General features: G+C 44.6%; 2 protein-coding genes across 5 annotated transcripts in view; one reads left to right on the top strand and one right to left on the bottom strand.

The window, feature by feature from the left end:
- The first annotated feature begins 779 nt into the window (after nucleotides 1–779).
- On the top strand, nucleotides 780–5,813 carry gpr161b (G protein-coupled receptor 161b). Its single transcript, XM_083639392.1, has 6 exons — nucleotides 780–914; nucleotides 1,628–2,015; nucleotides 3,400–4,121; nucleotides 4,305–4,412; nucleotides 4,875–5,000; nucleotides 5,232–5,813. Exons 2-6 carry the CDS (start codon nucleotides 1,672–1,674, stop codon nucleotides 5,507–5,509), a joined length of 1,578 nt encoding a protein of 525 aa, XP_083495518.1. The 5' UTR covers nucleotides 780–914; nucleotides 1,628–1,671; the 3' UTR covers nucleotides 5,510–5,813.
- Nucleotides 5,814–8,443: 2,630 nt separating this feature from the next.
- Nucleotides 8,444–22,823, bottom strand: part of dcaf6 (ddb1 and cul4 associated factor 6) — a 41,660-nt gene continuing 27,280 nt past the window's right edge. The window contains exons 11-21 of one of the 4 annotated variants that reach the window (XM_083639025.1): nucleotides 22,355–22,522; nucleotides 20,841–20,900; nucleotides 14,042–14,216; nucleotides 12,425–12,534; nucleotides 11,969–12,308; nucleotides 11,722–11,763; nucleotides 10,821–10,959; nucleotides 10,453–10,609; nucleotides 10,232–10,320; nucleotides 9,610–9,715; nucleotides 8,444–9,157 (exon numbers count right to left, since the gene is read on the bottom strand). In XM_083639025.1, the coding sequence (XP_083495151.1) occupies nucleotides 9,099–9,157; nucleotides 9,610–9,715; nucleotides 10,232–10,320; nucleotides 10,453–10,609; nucleotides 10,821–10,959; nucleotides 11,722–11,763; nucleotides 11,969–12,308; nucleotides 12,425–12,534; nucleotides 14,042–14,216; nucleotides 20,841–20,900; nucleotides 22,355–22,522 (1,445 nt within the window). In that variant the 3' untranslated portion in view covers nucleotides 8,444–9,098. The remainder of the gene's footprint in view (nucleotides 9,158–9,609; nucleotides 9,716–10,231; nucleotides 10,321–10,452; nucleotides 10,610–10,820; nucleotides 10,960–11,721; nucleotides 11,764–11,968; nucleotides 12,309–12,424; nucleotides 12,535–14,041; nucleotides 14,217–20,840; nucleotides 20,901–22,354; nucleotides 22,523–22,823) is intronic. The other 3 variants (XM_083639027.1, XM_083639026.1, XM_083639028.1) reach the window with 3 other exon arrangements.

Here is a 22,823-nt window from a genome sequence, read left to right as displayed (position 1 = left end):
ACTTTACATAAATTATACGAGGGATCAGCCGAGCAGCATTTTGCTAAACAAACCGCATCACTGGGGGAAAACGGCAATGGGACCCTAAGGAGCCAGCCTTGAGTGCTAACTCTAGCCCCGGCTGTGCCGTTACATTTTAAAAACTGCGACAGTTCACACAACTTTAACACGACATGATACATCAAACTCTTGAGCTTCTTCTGCTCTCACTCAGAATGTCAGGGGATTTGTCGGTGGTTCATCATGCTGACTTGGAGACAAAGTGCGCCATCAAGCGGACGGAGTCGGCAACATCCCCTTTCACAGATTGGCTGGCTGACGGTGACGTGTATATGCGGGAAGCTTTGATCTACTTGTGTGGTCCAGCCAGCGGGATAAAAGTGATGCTACTTAGTACTTCATTCATAAATCACTACAAGCCAAATAAATTGTGCATGGGTACAGTTAAAGGGCCAACATCAACATTGATACTAATCCTCCCCTCTAACGTAATTCCACTACTTCTAGTATCAGAAATAGAGCACTGCAGGCTACATTTTTCAGCAGATACTGAGTGATTGTGATTATAGTGCGCACATGTCCAAATGCAATGAAATTATCAGCTACACACGTTAACCATAGAGGAATAACTGCCATCAAAATAAGCTAGATCTCATCCCTGAGGCGACCACCCACACACTGGAGGCAGAGAGCTGGGTTGAGGGTGGGAGGACGCCGTCGCCATTGCAGCCGCAGCTGGCCGTCTGGATTTCTGCTGGAGGGATCAGTACGATTGCGAGGAGGTTTCAGGGCTGCTTCGGCTTCGGCGGCCAGCTACACAGTGTTGTTGTGGTGTAGAAACAAACAAGTAGAATGGCCAATTTCCCTTTGCGGGAGAAAATGCGTGCCCGCTACGTAACGCCATACCAAACCAGGTAATGTTAAGCTGGAGGGATAACTGTTTGAGGGACAATGGGGAAAGTTTGGGCTATGCTAGCGTTAGTTGTTTTAGCTAATGCTAGTGCGGCACCTTCTTCACACATTCATCAGATAAGTAACGCTAATAGCTTACAGTGCCTTACATCTCAAACATCCTTGCTTGCCATGGGGAATCTGGAAAAATGTCGCTTCGTTCACTGTTAACTAAACTTTAACAGCTATTCAACGTTACTTACACGATTGTTATTTTTTCACTCTAAGTTAACGTGTTCAGTTATCCCGACTTTTTTTTTGTTATTGCTGCGAGTTAATTTGACGACTGTGGAATGTGTATGGGACACATTGTAAGTCTGTAACTTGAACTTTGAACACGTTATTTTACAGCGTGGAGCTGATCGAGCCCCCAATGTTTGCTTTCTGTTAAACCATCTAAAGCCTTTAATGAATGGTCCAGTTATGATAGACTTTTCCCGTGCTTCTCACTCCACATAGGATGGTAAAATGTACTGTTCCCGAATCCATGAAGGGCTAGCAGCTGAAGTTTCACTGTGAATATGGTGAAGATAAGCATTCGATTAGTAGCTATGTGAAGAGAATCCACAGACATGTCACCACAGGTGTTTCAGCAGGGGTCTTTCTCTGTAACAATCTAGTGTTCCCATTTTTGTGTAATGTGTCTATATATGTGTGTCCTCTCTCTCCTCCCCAGTCTCCTACCATGCCTTCACCTGTCTGGTGGCCCAGCCTCTCACAATGAACACCAGTAGAAACTGCACCCCTGTGGGGAATGGAGAGGGGCCGGCGGTCTTGGAGTCAGTCTCCATCGTGACCATCACACTGCTGGCCTGCCTGGGGAACTTCATGATCGTGGCAACCCTCTACCGGAGGCCCTACCTGCTTACGCCCAGCAACAAGTTTGTCTTCAGCCTGACGCTGTCGAACCTGCTGCTGTCCGTGCTGGTGCTGCCGTTTGTGGCTGTGAGCTCAGCCAAGAGGGAGTGGGTGTTTGGAGTGGTGTGGTGCAACTTCACTGCCCTGCTCTATCTGCTCATCAGCTCTGCCAGCATGCTCACTCTGGGAGCTATTGCCATTGACAGGTTCGTGCCAAGCTGCCCACATCATAATCATAGTTGTAGGCATTTGGCTAACCATTAAAGACAGAAGTCTACTATGACTCAGAAATAATGAGATCACGTGAGAGTGCAATGTCCTTAAAGTGTTTCAAGCAGAATTGACAGAATTATTTTATTCCTATTATCTTGGGTTGCTCATACTGTAGTTAGTTAGGCCTATTTATGCACTTGACCAACTGGAGAACCTGAACTCTGGAGCTGCCATAATGGTAATTGTGGACTCATAATGTTGGAGCTTTTAAGTTTGACTGAGATTTGTTTGATTGTAATGTCTTGAACCAGAAAAGGCACCCAAATCCACATAAAACCAGCATGGGTACTGTCACGATGTCCACAAAAGTCGTGCAGCATTCGTTGTTAATAGAGCAGATCATGTATTTGTCTCCTGATGACCTTAATTAATGATTAGAAGATCAAGACTTTGACCAAGAGTTAGTCTGTTTGAGTTCCTGGACCAGCTGGAAAAATCTAGACAACAATTCATGTGCTCTTGATTGAGGCATTTAACCCTTGGCAGTGGAAGCGCTCTGTGGCCAACAGTAGAGGAGCTGATGCATTTCCCTTCTAGGTCAATATGTACACTTCAATATGTAAATAAGACTGGTAAACCACACACTCCAGTGGTGGTATTTTTCTGGACATTTGCCCAGCTCAAGTGACCAGCATTAGACTAGCTAACACCGCTGCCAACTGAAGTAAAAAATAGTATGCCATAAACAAGCGTCATTTGAGGCTGGTGTGTAGAGAAATTGCACATGAGGGTGTTTGGAATTAACATTGAATGAAACTTTTGTTGACGTTTTATTGTTATTCCTGTTGTGAAGGATCACCAGGGGCTGTGAAATGTAGCTACTAAGACCTAATGTTGCTCCGCAGCATACAGTCGGCACTGTTCTGTGACTGCAGTCATAATTACCCCCCCCTCCCTCTCTCTCCTTTGGGGATTTTAGATTACAGTGCCTGTTGTTGTTCTCCTGCCGAGGCCCTCCCTCTCTTTTCTCACTGCAACTTTTTGTAAATGCGTAATGGCATCGTTGAAAAAAAGTGCAGTCTCTAGCCAAGGACTCTGTAAATAACTGGTCACTGTCACTGTGTTACCTGGTCACTGTCACTGTGTTACCTGGTCACTGTCACTGTTACCTGGTCACTGTGTTACCTGGTCACTGTCACTGTTACCTGGTCACTGTGTTACCTGGTCACTGTCACTGTGTTACCTGGTCACTGTGTTACCTTGTCACTGTTACCTGGTCACTGTCACTGTGTTGCCTAGACCAGAAGGCTCCCGTGAGAAAGGTGTCGAGTAGATTTTCTACAGGGTTCCCACTCTACACTCCTCTCATCCCAACAGGTACTACGCAGTGCTCTACCCCATGATCTACCCCATGAAGATCACAGGGAACCGGGCGGTGGTGGTCATCGTCTACGTGTGGCTGCACTCCCTGGTCGGCTGCCTGCCCCCTCTGTTCGGCTGGTCCTCCTTCGAGTTTGACTGCTTCAAGTGGACCTGTGTCGCTTCCTGGCACCGAGAGCCGGGCTACACGGCCTTCTGGGTCACCTGGTGCAGCCTCCCCCCTCTAATCGCCATGTTGGCCTGTTACGGGCTCATTTTCCGCGTTGCCCGAATGAAAGCCCGGAAGGTGCACTGTGGGACGGTGGTTGTGGCCCAGGACGACTCCACAGGAGCACAGAGGAACGGGCGCAAGAACTCGAGCACCTCGACTTCCTCCAACGGAAGCCGGCGAAGCCTGGTGTACGCAGGGAGCCAGTGCAAGGCCTTCGTCACCATCCTGGTGGTGATAGGAACCTTCCTCATGACCTGGGGGCCGTATGTCGGGGTGGTGTGTACTGAGGCCTTATGGGGCCAGGGGAGTGTGTCTCAGGGGCTGGAGACTCTGGTAGCGTGGCTGTCCTTCTGCAGTGCGGTGTGCCATCCGCTCATCTATGGCCTGTGGAATAAGACCGTAAGGAAGGAGCTACTGGGGATGTGCTTTGGAGATCGCTACTACAGAGAGTCATTCGCCACGCGGCAAAGGACGTCCCGCCTCTTCAGCATCTCCAACAGAATCACAGGTGCGGCACAAGACATTTCGAAGGCATATTGAAGTCATTTTGAGTGGCAGGCCGTGTTTTGGATTGGTGCGGATGTTATCTGACTTGCCATTTGTTCAGATAGCAAATCATAGACTGCGGTTTTGTTGTGATGTAATGTGATATTGTATGGTGACCATGTGTCAAACTGTTGTGTTCCATCAGACTTGGGTATGTCCCCACACCTGACAGCCATGCTGGCTGGTGGAGGGCAGCTGGTGGCCCCTGGGAGCAGCACAGGAGACACTGGCTTCAGTTTCACTCAGGACTCATGTAAGTGTTGCACACAGGAAGCAGAGGGAAAGGGGGAAATGCCATCCGTTATCCTTGGGTGTTTCTGCAGTCAAATTCTGTCAATTCCGCATTTTAGCTGCCAGACTCTTGTTCTTTATTTGAAGATAAAATGGAGATAAGGTGATTCATTGCACTTTTAAACATGAAGGTGTTGTCGCTGACAGATGGTCTTATTTATTCTGTTGCATCATACTCCCAAAGGCACCATCACATTCCTGCTTCACTGCTCATGTAATGTCATGTGTGATGCAAAGAAATGTCTGGTGGTCCACACATTTCACTGTGTTGGTCCACACATTTCACTGTGTTGGCCACTCCATCTCAAATAGTATGGAGATGGTTTGTAAAAAAAAAAAATTGTACTGTAAATTCTTTATTAAAAAAAAAGGCTTTCAAATATTATGGACCAACCCTTATGTCTCTGTCATGTTTCTCACGCAGGTACAGACGTGATGCTGCTGGATAACTTCTCCACCGATGGCTCCTCCCATCCCCAGTGCCATGGGAATGCAGCCGGAAAGAGGAGGAGCTCAGTCACCTTTGAAGACCAGGTGGAGCATTCCAAAGGTATCTGTCATTACTCATGTTCTTACCCAGAAAGAGGTCATACAGGAGAGGGAACTCAATTCATACTTTTTGAGGCTGCGGAAAAATTAGGATTTGATAAACCGACTACCATTAAAGAGTAATACGAGGCAGTGGGTGAATGAAAATAAGACCATCAAACAAACTTTAAACCATGTCCACAGTGCCTTTGTTCGGTAGACAACACAAATAATATCTGCATTTTCTCCTCAGCTGAAAGCACCATCCCATCCACCGTCCAAGTCCATGCAGAGATACACAAGTCTCTTGACATCTTTGCCTCCTGCCTGGCAAAGGCTATAGAGAGCGACGCTAAACTCACCCTCTTTGGGGAGGGTTCGGCTCTGCCGGGAGGACTGTTTACCACCAGGGCGGCACCAAGACCCAGATACCTGGACGGCCAGAGACTGAGGCTGGAGAGTATAGATGAAGGGATAGTCAAAGACGACAGAGATGAAGCAGTGCAGGATGCAGAGGAATCACCAGCCTGAACGCACGAGTGGCCTCTTGGAATATTGGGCATTGTATAGACCTACTTCAGTATCTCTGTCAATCAACTGCAAGGGCTGCCACACCCTTTACCTGCAAACACAACACGACCATCCTGAGCACCGGTGTTGGTCGTGCTGTGCCGGTGGACCTTATGAAGTCTGGTTTCTCGACAAATGAATCGTCCGTACTTGAAATTGACATTATTAGGAATAAATAAGTGGCACAGTATTGATTCCACTGTGTCGGACCAAGTGTACACCATCAGAGTGCCTTGCAAGCAATTATGTATTCATGTAATCAAATAGGAAGCCTTAACTACTGTAACCTAGATGGTCCAACGTTTTAGTAATTTGTTTACTACTATATTTATCGTAATAGTATTTCTTCAGAACTTGCATGAACTGTGCCTCATTAACAGAATGTGTTAGCCAGGATTTGTAGTACTGTATTAGTAAGGTACTTGCAGGTAGCCTAGGTAAACCCAGCCCCCACGTGACCTGCTCTCTCAGTTCCCAGTCACTAGCGAATAGTGACTGAGAACAGGTCTGAGAGCAGGTCACGTGGGGGATGGGTTTACCCAGGCTAACTTGCAGGGTCGTTCTGTCCCTTAATTGGTTGGTACCTACAGTAATTTGCGGTGCATTGGAACAACGGATTAAGTCCATTCCTGACATTTCATGGTTATCTGCCAGAGATGATTATGTACATATAATTGCACTTGAACATGCGCCGTGTATTTCCTCTAATTAATGGAATCTTTTAGCGTGTCAGAGAAAGTGCTGATCATTATTTTGTCAGTGTTACTCCATATGGGCCTGTATTGAGAATAGAATGCGGTAGTCAAGACCAAGTCCAGGTACGGTGACACAAGTGACAAGTCTGAAGCCACAACTGGTCTTTAACGACAACACTACAGACGGGTGACAAATGACAGGAAAAACCTGTCCAAGCCTGAATGCTTGACCCCTACAGTGAGGGTGGCTCGGCTGTGCTGTGAAATATCTTTTTAGACTTGTAGAATCAATGCCAAGGTGCAATGAAGCTGTTCTGGTGCACATGGTGGCCCAACACAGTATTAAGAGACCTTTTATTGGTTTTCCTTTGTCACCCGTCTGTATGTTGATGAGCAGATATCAGTGCTTTACCTGCATTTACCCACGCCACCACTTTCTCCATCAGTATCACTTATTTAAGCAACACAAGTAGAGCACAAGTTCCCAAACTGAACGGCTGGATATTGGTAGCTGATTCTGGTGCCTCAGTCTTACCTCAATGTATTTGATAGGGAAAATAATTTTCCCTATCAAATGGTGTACAATTTTAAATTGTACAATAACTGTGTGTAACTTAAATGAAAATGTATTAACTATGTAACAACAGACGCCATATTCAGATAGCCTGCCGCCTACATTTGCAGCTCCTATCTCACATGGTGCTATTCCATTCTACAACAGTATTTTTGTATGATGTTTGTGTACGGTACTACTTTATAAGAAGCAGCAATACACCACCAGGAAGGTATTATAACCTTTTGATTTCCACTATAACAGTTTAATACAAATATTTGTATTAAAGTTTTGTATTAAAATTCCTCTTATTAGTTTTATTTACATAACATTTTATGAGCAAACTGCCGCCACCCCGCAGAGTGAAAAGAGCTGTACCACCTTGAACTGCACGCCCATAAAATCACTGTAGTCCCTTTGCTTTTCCCCTCGTGGTGTGAATCAGAGGCAGGGGGGAGGGGTGTAATAATAGGCCATACTGTGTTAGTGGCTTGACCAACAGCTACCAAAACAATGGCCACCTGTCCAGCATTGGCTGTAGGGTTGTCAAAAGTATTGATAGTATCCATAAAAATCAATACTAAAAATTTGAAATGGATACAATACTCATTTGCAACAGTATGGATACCAGCAGTGCTTTCTCTTAATGAAAAATCAAACATACTACAGATTTCTCCCTCCCTATCACTGGTGGGTATCTGTTGCTTCAACACTCTAAACGTGTTCTGATAGGCTGATGACTAGAGCAGGCTTTTTTTCGGGGACAGTCCCCGTTTTTGGTGACCTGTCCCCGGCTGGAGCTGTCCCTGAAAATGTCCCAGATTTTCTACTGGCGTCTGCAGCCGATATGACTCTAGCTCTAGCAGGCTCATTTGTTAAATCTCATGTTTTGCTGCTTCCTGCTCTTCCAGGAAAACACTGAAAAAGCAATTAGGACTCCACCGAAAATACTTTTTGAGATCTGAGGCTTTTCATAAAACAACCGGCGCTGTAGGTTCGGAAGGCCAGGCCAATGCTGCTGGAGAACACATTGACATTTTGTAAAGGGGCACAGTGAATGACGTGTGTGTGTGTGTGTGTGGGGGGGGGGGGGGGGTCACCAGGGGCCAACGAAGCCGGAATCATAGGTATTAACATAGGTAATAACATTGGATATTTTAATGATATATTGATTGCCGGACTGGAAATGTCCCCGATTTTCATTTGAGAAATTTGGTCATCTTAGGCTAACATCAGGGTCAGGCCCGGGTGTAATGCTAACATCAGGGTCACGACCGGGGCTAACATCAGTGTCAGGCCCGGGTGTATTGCTAACATTAGGGTCAGGCCCGGTAAGTGCAAAGCTTTTAATGATTTTGATCAGACCTAGATTATGGAGAAGTGTATGTCTGTCTGTCCATCTGTCTTTGTTTATTTTCATGCCTCTTGATGTGTTGTCATTTCCCCCTCCGTGGTATCGAGTATCGATATTTTCCTGGTATCGGTATCGAAGTAGAAATTCTAGTATCGTGACATCCCTAATTGGCTGTGTGGGACAAATCCCTTACCAGTCATGCAGACCTGTCTGTTGGTATAGTCTGCTGTCTGATAACTAATTTTTGAATCACTGGGAATCAATATGCAAAGATCAGATTGTTCTTTATTTCTCGAATGAATTTATCACTTCATTCATTTGCTTGTGAGAGGCCAGTTGCACAGTCATTATGGGTCTCTTCTCTACTAACTAGACCCATATACACACACATCTCTGAGATGCCATTTAGCTTAGAAATTTTTCTAAATTTTGCAAAATGATTATTTCGTTGACTTGACCCTTTGGGAACAAGAAGCACAGCTTTGTTTCGACAACAAAATTAAAGCATACCCAAAAGTATGGTTTACTTAAATCAAAGTTATTGTTTACATGCGTAACTGCCAGTGCAGTATATCAACATTTGAGTTCTTTGCCTTGTGCTACAAATAAGAAATGTCACACCTTAACACTGTTCAAAGCTCACTTTCTCCTAACAAAACAATATTGCACTTAACATCCTTGCACACAAGACACCATAATTTTCTCACACATAATATAGTATATTGACTTCCTTGCCCTTGCATTCCTTGCCCTTGCATTCACACAGATGTAGTTTAACCTCATACAGAAACATCAGTAAGAAAGTCATCTTAAAAAAAACAGAGGGGCTAGAAATTCAACTAATTTTCATACGGAAGTATTCTACAGTATACTTGTACAAATCTCGGGTTTTCAAGTGCTTTACAGCAAGATGAAATAGTGTTTTCTTTAAAACAAAATGTCAGCAGGCTACTGCTCGTCCTCGTTCTCCTGGCCAGAACCTTCAGAGCGATCACCTTCCAGTCGATCTAAAGGATGGAAAGGTGGACGTTAAGGAGAGGGAGACAGACCCAACAAGCGGACGAGAGAAGGCAAACAAAGGCGTGAAAACAGCAGAGCATGTTGCCTTCTTACCCACTGAAAGAATGAATCGTGACTGGTTTCTGTGGTAACAGTAAGAGGCTTACTGTACCGGACATGGTTTGCCATGCACAAATACTCAACTGCCACAAATCTCATCAGAATTTGCATAAATAAATAATAAGCAGGTTCTGTGAGAGTATATACCTGATCTGATGTGATCTGATCAGAGTGTATATACTGTCATTGATCTGATGAGACAGGTTCTGAGTGTATTATATATACATGATCTGATGTGATGAAATCTGATGAGAGTGTATATAACCTGATCTGATGTGACAGGTTATGTGAGTGTACAGTATATATCTGATCTGATGAGATCTGATGAGAATGTATATACCTGATCTGATGTGATTGAGGGAGGCGAGCATCCGAAGCATAAAAGAGGCGGGGACTGTGATAGTATTCCTAGTCTCCTCCAGCATCAGCTCGTTTCGAGTTATCACCTTGAAGAGGGAAGAGAGGAAAGGAGAAAGCCATGAGGTAGGGGTGTGTGTGTGTGTGTGTGTGTGTGTGTGTGTGTGTATGTGTTTTGAATTAGAATTAGACAGAAACAACTACTCTCCAGACTTTTCCTCTCTGCTCACAAAAATGTAGGAAAGGAAAACTGAAAAGACCAAGGAAAGGAGGTCTTTAAGGACTTGTGAGGCATGTCATACGGCTGTCATATGAGAGAGCTGAATAACAACCATAACATGTTTTTCAATCAGTTAACAGTGCAGTGATATCTATATATAAAAGGCATAGGTGTATAAGTTGGTGTTTAAAATTAAATTAATACACTAAAACAGGTAGTAGACTCTGTCTGGCTCCACCTACAAGGCCCTTGGCCTGAGGCTGTTCAGCAGGCGATTTTTAACATCAGTGTGGTGGAGGCCTATATCTGAACCACACTCCAACATTTCACACCTAATTAATTACCATCAGCTGTAATCAAAAACTCAATCTCTGGCCAGTCATACCTCGTCAGCAAGGACTCTGTTGAACGATGCCGCCTCTTCTAGAGGCGACCAAATCTTGATATCGTAGTCTATCCCTGATGAGGCCAGAACTGAAACAGAGAAGGAAAATGAACCCAAATGTGCACAAACACACGCGTGCCGCACACACACGCACACACACACACACACACACACACACACGGTATATTGAACACCACCAAATCACCATGGGGCAGACTTACTGGGGTCGTAGGGGTGCGGCTGCAGGCAGTTGACCACATGGTTGTCGGCTTCGAGCAGCATGAGGTGCTCTCCACTGTGCCTGTCCCAGATGAAGATGTGGCCGCAGTCTGAGCCGCTCATCACAAAGTTGTTGCCCCAGAAACACGACTCCTTTATCTAGACATAAAATAAATACAAATCACCTCAGAGTTTGCTTAACAATCGAAGGCTTTCCTGAAAATATTGTTATGTTGACTTTATTACTTGGTGCAATTCATTTTGTTTCTAATAAATTGTATAATAATAATAAAAACGATCGAAGGCTTTCCGCTCAGGTCTCTCTTAAATCGCTAGCTACTTTGATGCAAGTGGCCTGAGTGAGGTGTACCATTGTCCTGGAGTTGCGGTGGCCCTTGTAGACCATTTTGACTGAAGGCCTCCGGATGTTCTGGGTTTCACTTTCTTCCATCTCTCTTCGTTCCTTCCGCCTACGAAACAGCTCCTGGATGCGGGCGGCTGCTGAGCGTCTGTGGGACACAGCACAGAAAAGTGAAACAAACGCCTGCTGAACGTCTGTGGGACACAGCACACAAAAGTGAAACAAACCCAAAGCAGCACTTTTGCCCCGCGTGCTTCTTTTCATTACGGAGCCATGTCTTGGCAGCTCTACTGAAACAGCCTCTAATTACACTACCATTGATCTATTCATCCAAAATCAGTTGAACACAACGCCAAGCTAGAAAGCACAGTTATAAAGCAGCCATTACAAAAAGGTCAAATATCTGCTTGCTCCATCCTATCTGAATCAAGCCAATACTATTCCGTCATGGATAGCCTTGCCCATTAAACATGATGTGACAACAATGTTGCTGAATTCAATCAGACACACAGTGGTTCGTGTAGTACGTTTGCCATGGCAAATTCAAAACATTAATTGGTCTCTTTTCACAACCGATCCCATCAAGGAAATCAGAAAATATATATATAGTTTATTTTTTCGGGCTCCTTTCCATCAGGAAATCATGCGGCGGACATTCTTCATTCTCCAACTCTCTTGTGCGTCATTTTAAACACTGTTGTATTGGGGCAGCTCACACCATTGGTGGTGTCAGTACACACATGCATGGCACACTCTGACACTACAGTTAGCCAGCTATATTAGTTCTATTTGTGAGTGAACTGGTCAAACCAACACAAAACCTTCATCTTGGCTACAAATCACGGTTTCTTGACGGCATATCACATGCCTGACAGGTTAGATGCTTTAGTTACCAGTGCATAGACTTTACCTGATCATTCTATCTCCTACTGCAGATCCTCTGGAATTAAATCTATGTGTAGTAAGATAGTCAATGGCATGGAATCACAAAAACAAAGCAGAATAGCCACCCTTTAAATGTCATGGTATACAAGAGCAATATTTGAATCCAGTAGTTACCAACATTGAAATACACGAGCTTTCTTCCTCACCAGGTTGTGCACATAAAAACAAGTGCATTCAGTTCTGTAATGTAAGCATTACATTGCGGTCCATACCTCTGTCCCTGTCCTCCTCTGAACCTGGCCGAGGGGATGAGGATCGGGTCGTCATCGCTGTCGTCCGAGTCCTGGTTGGCTCGTGCGGGCTGACTCTGCCCCCCGCCTCCCTCCTGGCCCTCCTCTCTGGCAGGCTCTGCTCTCCTGCAGCCCCCCGACGTGTCCTCCATGCCCTCTGGCTGACTCCTCTCCGGGGGTGAAGAAGTGATGCTGCCCCCCTCTGAGGAGGCTTCTGCTGGGGCCTGGACTGACGAGCTGCCGTGGGCGCCGGAGGAGGAAGCCTCACACACCGGGTCTGTGCCGGCGGTGGGCCGGCTCTGGCTGGAGGACTCAGACGGAGCTGAAGAAGCAAGAAGGGGGGTCATGCATGGGACTAGGAGGTACTTTGCAATATTTTCAAACTGTATCAAGGCAACATTCTCATGGTTAGTCTTCATATGACTGGAGGTTCCTCACCTTGCTCTGAGGCAGAGCTCTCCATCGACAGACTCTCTCTGCCTTGTACAGTCACAGGCTCAGATGTCTTGGTTCCTCCACTGCCTCTAGAGCTGGATGTTCTACTACTCCTGTAGAGAGATCATTCCCAATTAATACAGGATGCATTAACTAGAAAAGTGCACTCAGTAGAGTGCAGATCTCCGCCAGGCACCGATATGCTTAACCATGGCCAAACACAAACCCAACTGCGTAAGGAACCGCTTGCCGATAACAAGGCAACATTAAACCACCACATTGTTTAATTGAGTTTGCCGTACGGCCAAGAGTGAACGGCAGATATCGTGCTTATAGCTGGTCTTACAGTAGCCTATATATCGTATACAATAAAGATTTAAAAGATTGTTCGATTCAGTTAACGCTGGAGAAAAAGGGGGGGGGGACAAAAATAAAGCAACAGACTGCAGCCCCCCCAAAAATCAATAACATTGTAGTAGGTTATAGGAGACTATATTCAAATTTACATCAATATATCCTGGTTTTCATTGGTGTGAAATGCCAACATTTTATTCTGGCGATTGGGTTCCTTTATAATGGGGAGATGTACCCATCCTGTTAACGTCACAGGGTTTTCGCTTGGTCCGATGCCCAGAAAGAACTTGTTTTACCAGACAAAATGTGTTGGTCACGTTTCAATAACAGTTACAAAGATACAAAGAACCGCTGGAATCGGATTGTTGAAAGACGCATTTCAAAAGTTGCTATCTGCAAAAATCGCTATGTGTCTCTCTGGGTCTCTCCATCCTCCAGACTGTCCCTGCCCTGAATAACGTTAGCCGCATTCAGACAGCCTGGGCCGGCTGACAGTCGCGCTGGGAGCCGGGGAGATTCCTGCATGTCCTTGGCGCGAATAGCGATGTGATTTCTTTTCTGAAATGCCGTCACAAACAAATTCCACACACAGCCACAGTCCTTTGTATCTATATTAAACTCAGATATTCACGTTTGTTTGTAACTAACTGGGTTTGGGCCGAAGTGATGTTATACTTTTTAAATGCCTCGGCTTCTCTGTCTGCTCTGGTGTGCGAATGAGCTGCCTAGCCCCGCCTGCCACTGCACTACTCTCTCACACCATCTCCTGGCCAAGATAATAATCATGTGCAGAGTTGTGCATATACGGTAGTTATAGTCAAGGATCTTGTAGCTCAAACAGATTAAACTGATAAAGCTTGATTACAGACTATATGAAACCTTCATTTTCATTGCAAAAGATGAAACACTAATCACAAAATTATCAAAGTTTACTAAAAACAAAAAAACACTCGTACATATTCAATGCACAAGTAGAATAAATCCAACACATGTAACACGTTTCTATCTGCAGTGCAATAATGCAGTAATAACGAATTATCTCGTTTGAAATGAATGAACTTCCATCAACGAGCACAAAAACTAGTTTCAAGTAGTTTCAGTTTCAAGCTGTAAGAACAAAACATTCTCAAATGCAACAACATAACTTAAACTTATAGCAGAGGTTAACCCAACTCTCGGACAGATTTTCACCACGACTTCAGAGAGCTGTGAGATTTAGACTCCACTTTACAAAACATTTCTCCCACAAGTAAGTGGATCACTCACCACTCGTCAGTGAAGTCTAGTTTTATGGTGCTGGTGGTGGTTCCCTCTGAGCTGTAGTGGAGGCTCAGGACTGGCTCTGCGGCACTGGGCCGACTTGTGCCGCTGCTGGGTGCCACTGACCCACTGGCTGGTACAGACCCAGGTTCAGCTGCAGCTGAACCCACAGCGCCTGGTCCTGAGAGGAGAGGGAAGAGAGAGAGAGGCAAAGGAAGTGAGAATGAATCATCATATTGAAATACTGGCTGTTCTAGTCATACACAGGAGGATCAACCAGGCTCATATTAATGTTGGCTAGCTATTACCAGTGTTTCCTGTAGAGTTAGTTTTAGTAGATGTACTGTATGGGATGGGCCAATACCAGGATCAGTTCCAACACAGGCACACAAATATCACTTGAAAGAAGGCGGCCTTATGCCGAAACGTCAGTAAAAACTATTATATGCATGTGGAGCTAGAGTGAAAAGCTTTTTAGGAAATTATATACGGTAATAGTACTATTCCAAAAATACAACCCAAGTTGGCCAGATGGTGGCAGTATGATTAAAGTGGGGAGGACGAGAGAAAAAAGAAACAGCTTTTATAAAAAGGTAATAACTCTAAAATCATAGTTTGATTGACATAATCATCGGCCAGATCACCACCAAAACTTAATCTAGACCAAGTTAAAAAAAAAAAAATCTAGATGTCTGCTGAAAAATGGGTCTAACTGCTTGTCCATTCATTAGAAAACTGTATATCTATAGACCCCTTATACGCCTACGTCACAATGACAACAAAGCAAGCTGCGCGCGCAACGTGTAGGCAGAAAGCAGTAAGCTTTGCATAGACAGACAGCGAAAACTCTGTCAAAGCCCCGCTGTCAGGACTGCTCTATGCCCATCTGCAACACACAGTTATATTTTAGTTTTAAAATGCAGTTCTCGGCTTACTACCACAGCTTATCGCCTGGTGATAAGCAATGTTATGCATCGAAATTAACGTTGTTTAATGGGACATGTCTTACAGACCCATACGCACTGGCGCTGTCAATTGGCCAAGCCTAGTGGCCGGCAATACATATCGTGCATTCCTTTATAACTGGGGATAGCGTAGATAATTATTCTGTAACTTGCAAATATATATTGTTATGTTGATAATGCACACAATTCAATGACATTATGTAACGTTACTTGGTCGTTAACTAACCGAGCGATGTGGCTGAGCAGCCAGCTACAGGCAGCTTACCTGATTATGAGAGCACAAAGTCGGGCATTTTTAATGATGTCCTCGTTCCAATCAGTTCAACTTAATAATGACATTATTTAACGTTACTTGGTCGTTAACTAACCTAGCGATGTGGCTGAGCAGCCTAGTTTCAGTTTAGGCAGCTTACCTGATTATGAAGAGCACTGCAAAGTCGGGCATTTTTAACGATTTCCTCTTTCGGCTGCAACCAAAGACACCTACGGTTAGCCTCGCACACACGCAATAGAACACAACACAACACAGTCTGTTACACTATCAACAAAGCAAGGAGTAAAGTTTTACCGAATCCCGTCAACTCATACTGCTTTTAATGCTAACCGTAGGTGTCTTTGGTTGCAAGCCGAAAGAGGAAATCGTTAAAAACTTTGTGCTCTCATCAGGTAAGCTGCCTGTAGCTGGCTGCTCAGCCACATCGCTCGGTTAGTTAACGACCAAGTAACGTTACATAATGTCATTGAATTGTGTGCATTATCAACATAACAATATATATTTGCAAGTTACAGAATAATTATCTACGCTATCCCCAGTTATAAAGGAATGCACGATATGTATTGCCGGCCACTAGGCTTGGCCAATTGACAGCGCCAGTGCGTATGGGTCTGTAAGACATGTCCCATTAAACAACGTTAATTTCGATGCATAACATTGCTTATCACCAGGCGATAAGCTGTGGTAGTAAGCCGAGAACTGCATTTTAAAACTAAAATATAACTGTGTGTTGCAGATGGGCATAGAGCAGTCCTGACAGCGGGGCTTTGACAGAGTTTTCGCTGTCTGTCTATGCAAAGCTTACTGCTTTCTGCCTACACGTTGCGCGCGCAGCTCAATGTTGACAAGCTGTATAAGGGGTCTATTCAATGGTCTACAGCCAGCAAGGATCAAAACATTTCAAATCAACCAATAGGGGGCACCACAAATACCAAAAATTGCAATGTTGAAATTGGATTGACCAAATGTTAGTATTATTATGAAGCCTTTAGGATAGGATCTGGAACATGCATACCAAACTTATTCAAAATCAGTCAGAACTTGACCAATTGGCAGCACTGCTAACTAAGCCAATGGCAGCACAGTTGACCATCATCACCACCATCACAGTGATGGATGCCTATTCTACATGTTATAACTGTCAGTGTCTCTGGATGGACGTCTGCCTGTATGTATGCCACTATGAAACTTATGGTTCCAAGCTGTGTTTCCAATTGTAATTTTTACGCACGCTCGATGCCTAGTCACCTGTAGCTCGGCCTCGCCTGCCCTATTGGCGCGCACGCATGTGTGTGTGTTGTGCTCACTAAATGTTATTGCATCAGTGATGTCACAATTGTTTGTGTGTGCCCCATTATGATATCACTGATGACATCATCTGTGTGTGTGTGTGTGTGTGTGTGTGTGTGTGCCCCCCTATGACATCACTGATCAGTCTTGTCACAATGCTTCCTTGTGTGTGTGTGACATCACTGATCAGCCTTGTCACAATGCCTCCTTGTGTGTGTGTGTGTGTGTGTGTGTGTGTGTGTGTGTGTGTGTGTGTGTGTGTGTGTGTATGTGCGGGCGCTTATGACATCACTTTTGACATCATCGTTGATGACATCATCACTGATGACATCACATCATTAGCTAATTAGCCTAATTAAAAAACGGGTGCCCTTCACACACGGTGAAGGTTTCAGCCTGATCGTATGTAAAACGGCATAGCTGTGGACGAACTCAGAACTTGAAACAAACAAAGTCCACATAGACAATTGTATATAGATTACTTCCATCAAGGAGGTAATGTTTTCACTCATGATAATTTTGTTTGTCCGTCTTTGTCTGCCTGCCTGCCTCAAAAACCTCTGAACATATTTCCATGAAATCTGGTGGCCAGGTAGGTGTTGGGCCATTATTTAATTACATTTTGGTGGTGATCTGGATCTGGGAGTTCCACCATTAGACGTGTCCTTTTTTGTGCCATAACTATGAACATCTGCTAGCAGACCAATGATTCAAGATGAAGATTTTTTTTGCCTTTATTAGATGCTGTAGTCTACATTGAAGCAGACAAGGAAAGATAAGGGTGAGAGAGGGGGGTGACATGCGCCAAAGGTCCCATGGCAGATTCGAACACAGGACGCAGTATGTGTCAACTGAGCCTCCAGGACGCCCTGTTTTCAAGCTTATACATTTACGCATTATTTGTATAAAAAGGGCTTTTTTTTTTAGAACTCAGTACTGTTTGGAGAGAGTGTTACAGGAGGTAACGAGAATAAATCATGTTCTTTGAAGCTCCAAGCTGAACAAAGCCTTGGGAAAAACAAAATAAAATCCAATTCCCTGACCAACAAGAAAGATCAACAGACGCAGATTTGTAAACAGAACAAAGCGACACCATTAGCGTTAGGGGTGGGGGAAAAAATCGATTCACCTAAGTATCGCGATTTTTAATGTCACGATTTTTTGGATCGATCTTTTATTCCAGAATCGATAATCGCAAATTAAAAAAAAAAAAAAAAAAGATTGGGTGCTTGCAGTCAGGCCACTCACTGAACAGCAGGCCAGGCGCCGCCTACTGGTTTACTAGTGGTTTTATTACTTTATTAGTTAGTCTGAAGTAATAATTACACTTCAGGGTTAAAGTGGGTGCATCTCATTGTAAAATTGGACTTCAAACGGCCCAAATCTGGCTTCAAACGGCCCAAATTTCACGCGCGTTGGCCCATATCGGCCTGGCCTGCTTGGTATCTAATGCCCGGCCTGAATTATGATCCCAGTCCACCCCTGTTTTTAACTATATCGCCCAGCCCTACTCATGATATATAATATACAGTCTCTAGTGTATGATTCAACTTTTCCCATGTTCTAATCTAGTGTAAAAAAGCAAACAAACTGAAAAAAGAAAAGAAAAAAGAAACAAAAATCGCAATAAATCGTAATATCGAATCGCAATAATCGTAGAATCGCAATACTTAAGAATCGCAATATAAATCGAATCGGCACCCAAGAATCGTGATAGTATCGAATCGGGAGATAAGTGAATCGCCACAGCCCTAATTAGCGTTTCCCAAAATTAAACAAGCTGCTGGCTTGGATCAGATAGACATGCTCTATCTATCCATAGGTATGTTACTACAAAACACAACAGCACTGAGATGTCCCATGCTCTATCTATCCATAGGTATGTTACTACAAAACACAGCAGCCCTGAGATGTCCCATGCTCTATCTACCTATAGGTATGTTACTACAAAACACAACAGCCCTGAGATGTCCCATGCTCTATCTATCCATAGGTATGTTACTACAAAACACAACAGCCCTGAAATGTCCCATACTCTATCTATCCATAGGTATGTTACTACAAAACACAACAGCCCTGAAATGTCCCATGCTCTATCTATCCATAGGTATGTTACTACAAAACACAACAGCCCTGATATGTCCCATGCTCTATCTATCCATAGGTATGTTACTACAAAACACAACAGCCCTGAGATGTCCCATGCTCTATCTATCCATAGGTATGTTACTACAAAACACAGCAGCCCTGAGATGTCCCATGCTCTATCTACCTATAGGTATGTTACTACAAAACACAGCAGCCCTGAGATGTCCCATGCTCTATCTACCTATAGGTATGTTACTACAAAACACAGCAGCCCTGAGATGTCCCATGCTCTATCTACCTATAGGTATGTTACTACAAAACACAGCAGCCCTGAGATGTCCCATGCTCTATCTATCCATAGGTATGTTACTACAAAACACAACAGCCCTGAGATGTCCCATGCTCTATCTATCCATAGGTATGTTACTACAAAACACAACAGCCCTGAGATGTCCCATGCTCTATCTATCCATAGGTATGTTACTACAAAACACAGCAGCCCTGAGATGTCCCATGCTCTATCTATCCATAGGTATGTTACTACAAAACACAGCAGCCCTGAGATGTCCCATGCTCTATCTATCCATAGGTATGTTACTACAAAACACAGCAGCCCTGAGATGTCCCATGCTCTATCTATCCATAGGTATGTTACTACAAAACACAACAGCCCTGAGATGTCCCATGCTCTATCTATCCATAGGTATGTTACTACAAAACACAGCAGCCCTGAGATGTCCCATGCTCTATCTATCCATAGGTATGTTACTACAAAACACAGCAGCCCTGAGATGTCCCATGCTCTATCTATCCATAGGTATGTTACTACAAAACACAGCAGCCCTGAGATGTCCCATGCTCTATCTATCCATAGGTATGTTACTACAAAACACAACAGCACTGAGATGTCCCATGCTCTATCTATCCATAGGTATGTTACTACAAAACACAACAGCCCTGAGATGTCCCATGCTCTATCTATCCATAGGTATGTTACTACAAAACACAACAGCCCTGAAATGTCCCATGCTCTATCTATCCATAGGTATGTTACTACAAAACACGACAGCCCTGAGATGTCCCATGCTCTATCTACCTATAGGTATGTTACTACAAAACACAACAGCCCTGAGATGTCCCATGCTCTATCTACCTATAGGTATGTTACTACAAAACACAACAGCCCTGAGATGTCCCATGCTCTATCTATCCATAGGTATGTTACTACAAAACACAACAGCCCTGAAATGTCCCATGCTCTATCTATCCATAGGTATGTTACTACAAAACACGACAGCCCTGAGATGTCCCATGCTCTATCTACCTATAGGTATGTTACTACAAAACACAACAGCCCTGAGATGTCCCATGCTCTATCTCCCTATAGGTATGTTACTACAAAACACAACAGCACGGAGATGTCCCATGCTCTATCTATCCATAGGTATGTTACTACAAAACACAACAGCCCTGAGATGTCCCATGCTCTATCTACCTATAGGTATGTTACTACAAAACACAACAGCACGGAGATGTCCCATGCTCTATCTCCCTATAGGTATGTTACTACAAAACACAACAGCCCTGAGATGTCCCATGCTCTATCTACCTATAGGTATGTTACTACAAAACACAACAGCCCTGAGATGTCCCATGCTCTATCTATCCATAGGTATGTTACTACAAAACACAACAGCCCTGAGATGTCCCATGCTCTATCTACCTATAGGTATGTTACTACAAAACACAACAGCACGGAGATGTCCCATGCTCTATCTCCCTATAGGTATGTTACTACAAAACACAACAGCCCTGAGATGTCCCATGCTCTATCTCCCTATAGGTATGTTACTACAAAACACAACAGCACGGAGATGTCCCATGCTCTATCTATCCATAGGTATGTTACTACAAAACACAACAGCCCTGAGATGTCCCATGCTCTATCTATCCATAGGTATGTTACTACAAAACACAACAGCCCTGAGATGTCCCATGCAAATACAAAAGCTGCATCACACACATGGGGGCAGGGGCAGGGGGCAGGGGAGATGGCAAAGTCAAATGGTGGACAGAGAGAAAGCAAAAAGGAGGAAAAGAAAGAAGGACTGGAGAGGTATGAGTGAGAGTGTTTGTGCGTGGGAGAGCAAAGAAGAGGAAGCAAGAGGCAGGGGGGGAGAAGACGCACCCTGCTGTTCATCAAGAGTCATGGATCCCAGCTGTTTGTTTACCACAGACGAGGGGGAATCTGGAACACAAATGACACTGACTAAACATCGGACAGAGAGGTCAAACCAACGGGCTCACACAGTCAGGGCAAGGGGGCACACAGGGGTTAAAGTTCAAAGTCAGGTTAGAAAGGATCCAAGGCCAAGCAGGAAGAGCGGTCAAACCAGCCAAAGGAAGAGCTTCATCTGATAAAGAAAGGCTGTGCAAACCAAGGAAGACAACAGACACATACTGTAAGAGCACTAGCAGTGTCAGTTTTTCTATGCAAAATGAGCGCCAGCGATTTGTAAATTTAGACACAATAGTTCAAATGTATCAGTATTAATACTTAACAGGTGACATGTTCACACATGCTTATGGTGCTTATTAGACCTACTTAATTTAAACTGTATGACAGAGGCCTAATGAGAGCTGAGGAAATGTATGCCTACAATGTAATACAAACAGGGAAATCAACCTGTATGATAACCATCAGGTAGCGCCAGTAGTAAGATAGGTATAACACAACAGCAAATGCAAATCACATGCTAAAATTCAGATTTCCTAGTGCTAGTTTTACTTAGAACTCGTACCAATACTAGTATGAAACCTCAAGAGATGCGAGGCACTGGATTTTCACATAAGGAATAACAGTCTGATAGTAGCACAAAATAGCCTGATATCAGACTGAAAGGGTCAACTCGTCACACTCCATCAGAAGAACTCAACTCAGTGGAGTGGGCAGATTTGAGGGTCTGTCTGGACCCAGAAAGCACAAATGTTTTGTTTTGTTTCTGATTTGCAACTGATAGTGAGGTCTGGTTTTCACTTAGACTTTGCACACACTGGCCTATCAGGCTGTGAATGAAGTATTAGTATTGGATGCATCACTGGCTGAGTTAAACACACCTGTTCAACAAGCTGTGATTGGCACATCAGCGTGGGATCAAACCACTGTCAATGAGATAAGGATGCACATTCTCGGTTGTGGCAACGGCACGCTGTGCCATCTGGTTAACATGGGAGCAGGGTCACTGACCTTTATCAACATTCCAGTTCAAAGAGCTGATCATTGTGCAATGACAGCATCATCAGACATGGGTGAAGAAACCACACAAGCCACAACGCAGAGCTCCATGTTGGCTGCTGCCACTCCAAACAGGGCAGTTGCAGTTGAAAACTCAAGCCACAAGTGGTGTGATGGAGTGAGAGTTGGGGACTGAGCATACCGTGGAAAGGTGATAAGGTGAGAGCTATAGAGGATACTAAGGACAAGGTGCATTCTGGGTGAATAGGCAGTAGGGGGGGGGGTAACTGTGGAATTAATGGTGAGTTCTAGTAAAAATCAGCTATGCACAGAACCAAACCCCCTGTACAAAGAGGCACCTCTGCCATGCCTAGGTCAGTGGGGAAGGGGTAGGATGGCGGGGGGCAGAGGCCAGGCGAACAGCCCGGAGAGAAGGGATGCCTTGGCGGGGGTGGGGGGCAGGTAACCTGTAGGAGGTCGCGTCTCAGCAGCGGCAGCTCTTTGTGATGGTCTCTCATGGGCCGCGCGAGAAGAAGAGGCTGTTCGCCCACCCTGTCCTGGGGGGTCGGCCAGCAGGAGTAACCTCTGCAAACGCCTACACACTAAACTTATCGGCAGCCGCCGAGGACCGTACTCTAACAGAGAGGCAGAGGAGGAGAGGGAGAGTGAATGAAGGATTAGAAGACTCAGGGAGGAGGAAGGGGAGGGCTGGGGAGAGGGATGGGAGGGGGCAGGAAGTGAAAGAGAAGGAAATAAAGGACATAGGATGCTTAGGGAAAAGAGAGTGAGGCTGTGTGTCCATATAGTGTTGTTTTCGCTCTTTCCTCATTCAAAGCAACGGGTGACCGCTCCAGAAAAGTGCTGCAGCCTGAGTTTTTTTCTCCCATCAGAGCGGAGCCGGAGCCCTTTCAAAAGTTCATAATGTTAACGTTTTCA

The sequence above is a fragment of the Poromitra crassiceps genome, assembly GCF_964638095.1.
Source record: "Poromitra crassiceps genome assembly, chromosome: 6".
Lineage (NCBI taxonomy): Eukaryota > Metazoa > Chordata > Actinopteri > Beryciformes > Melamphaidae > Poromitra > Poromitra crassiceps.
The sequence above is the reverse complement of the archived record's forward strand: the minus strand, read 5'-3'. Positions and strand labels throughout refer to the sequence as shown.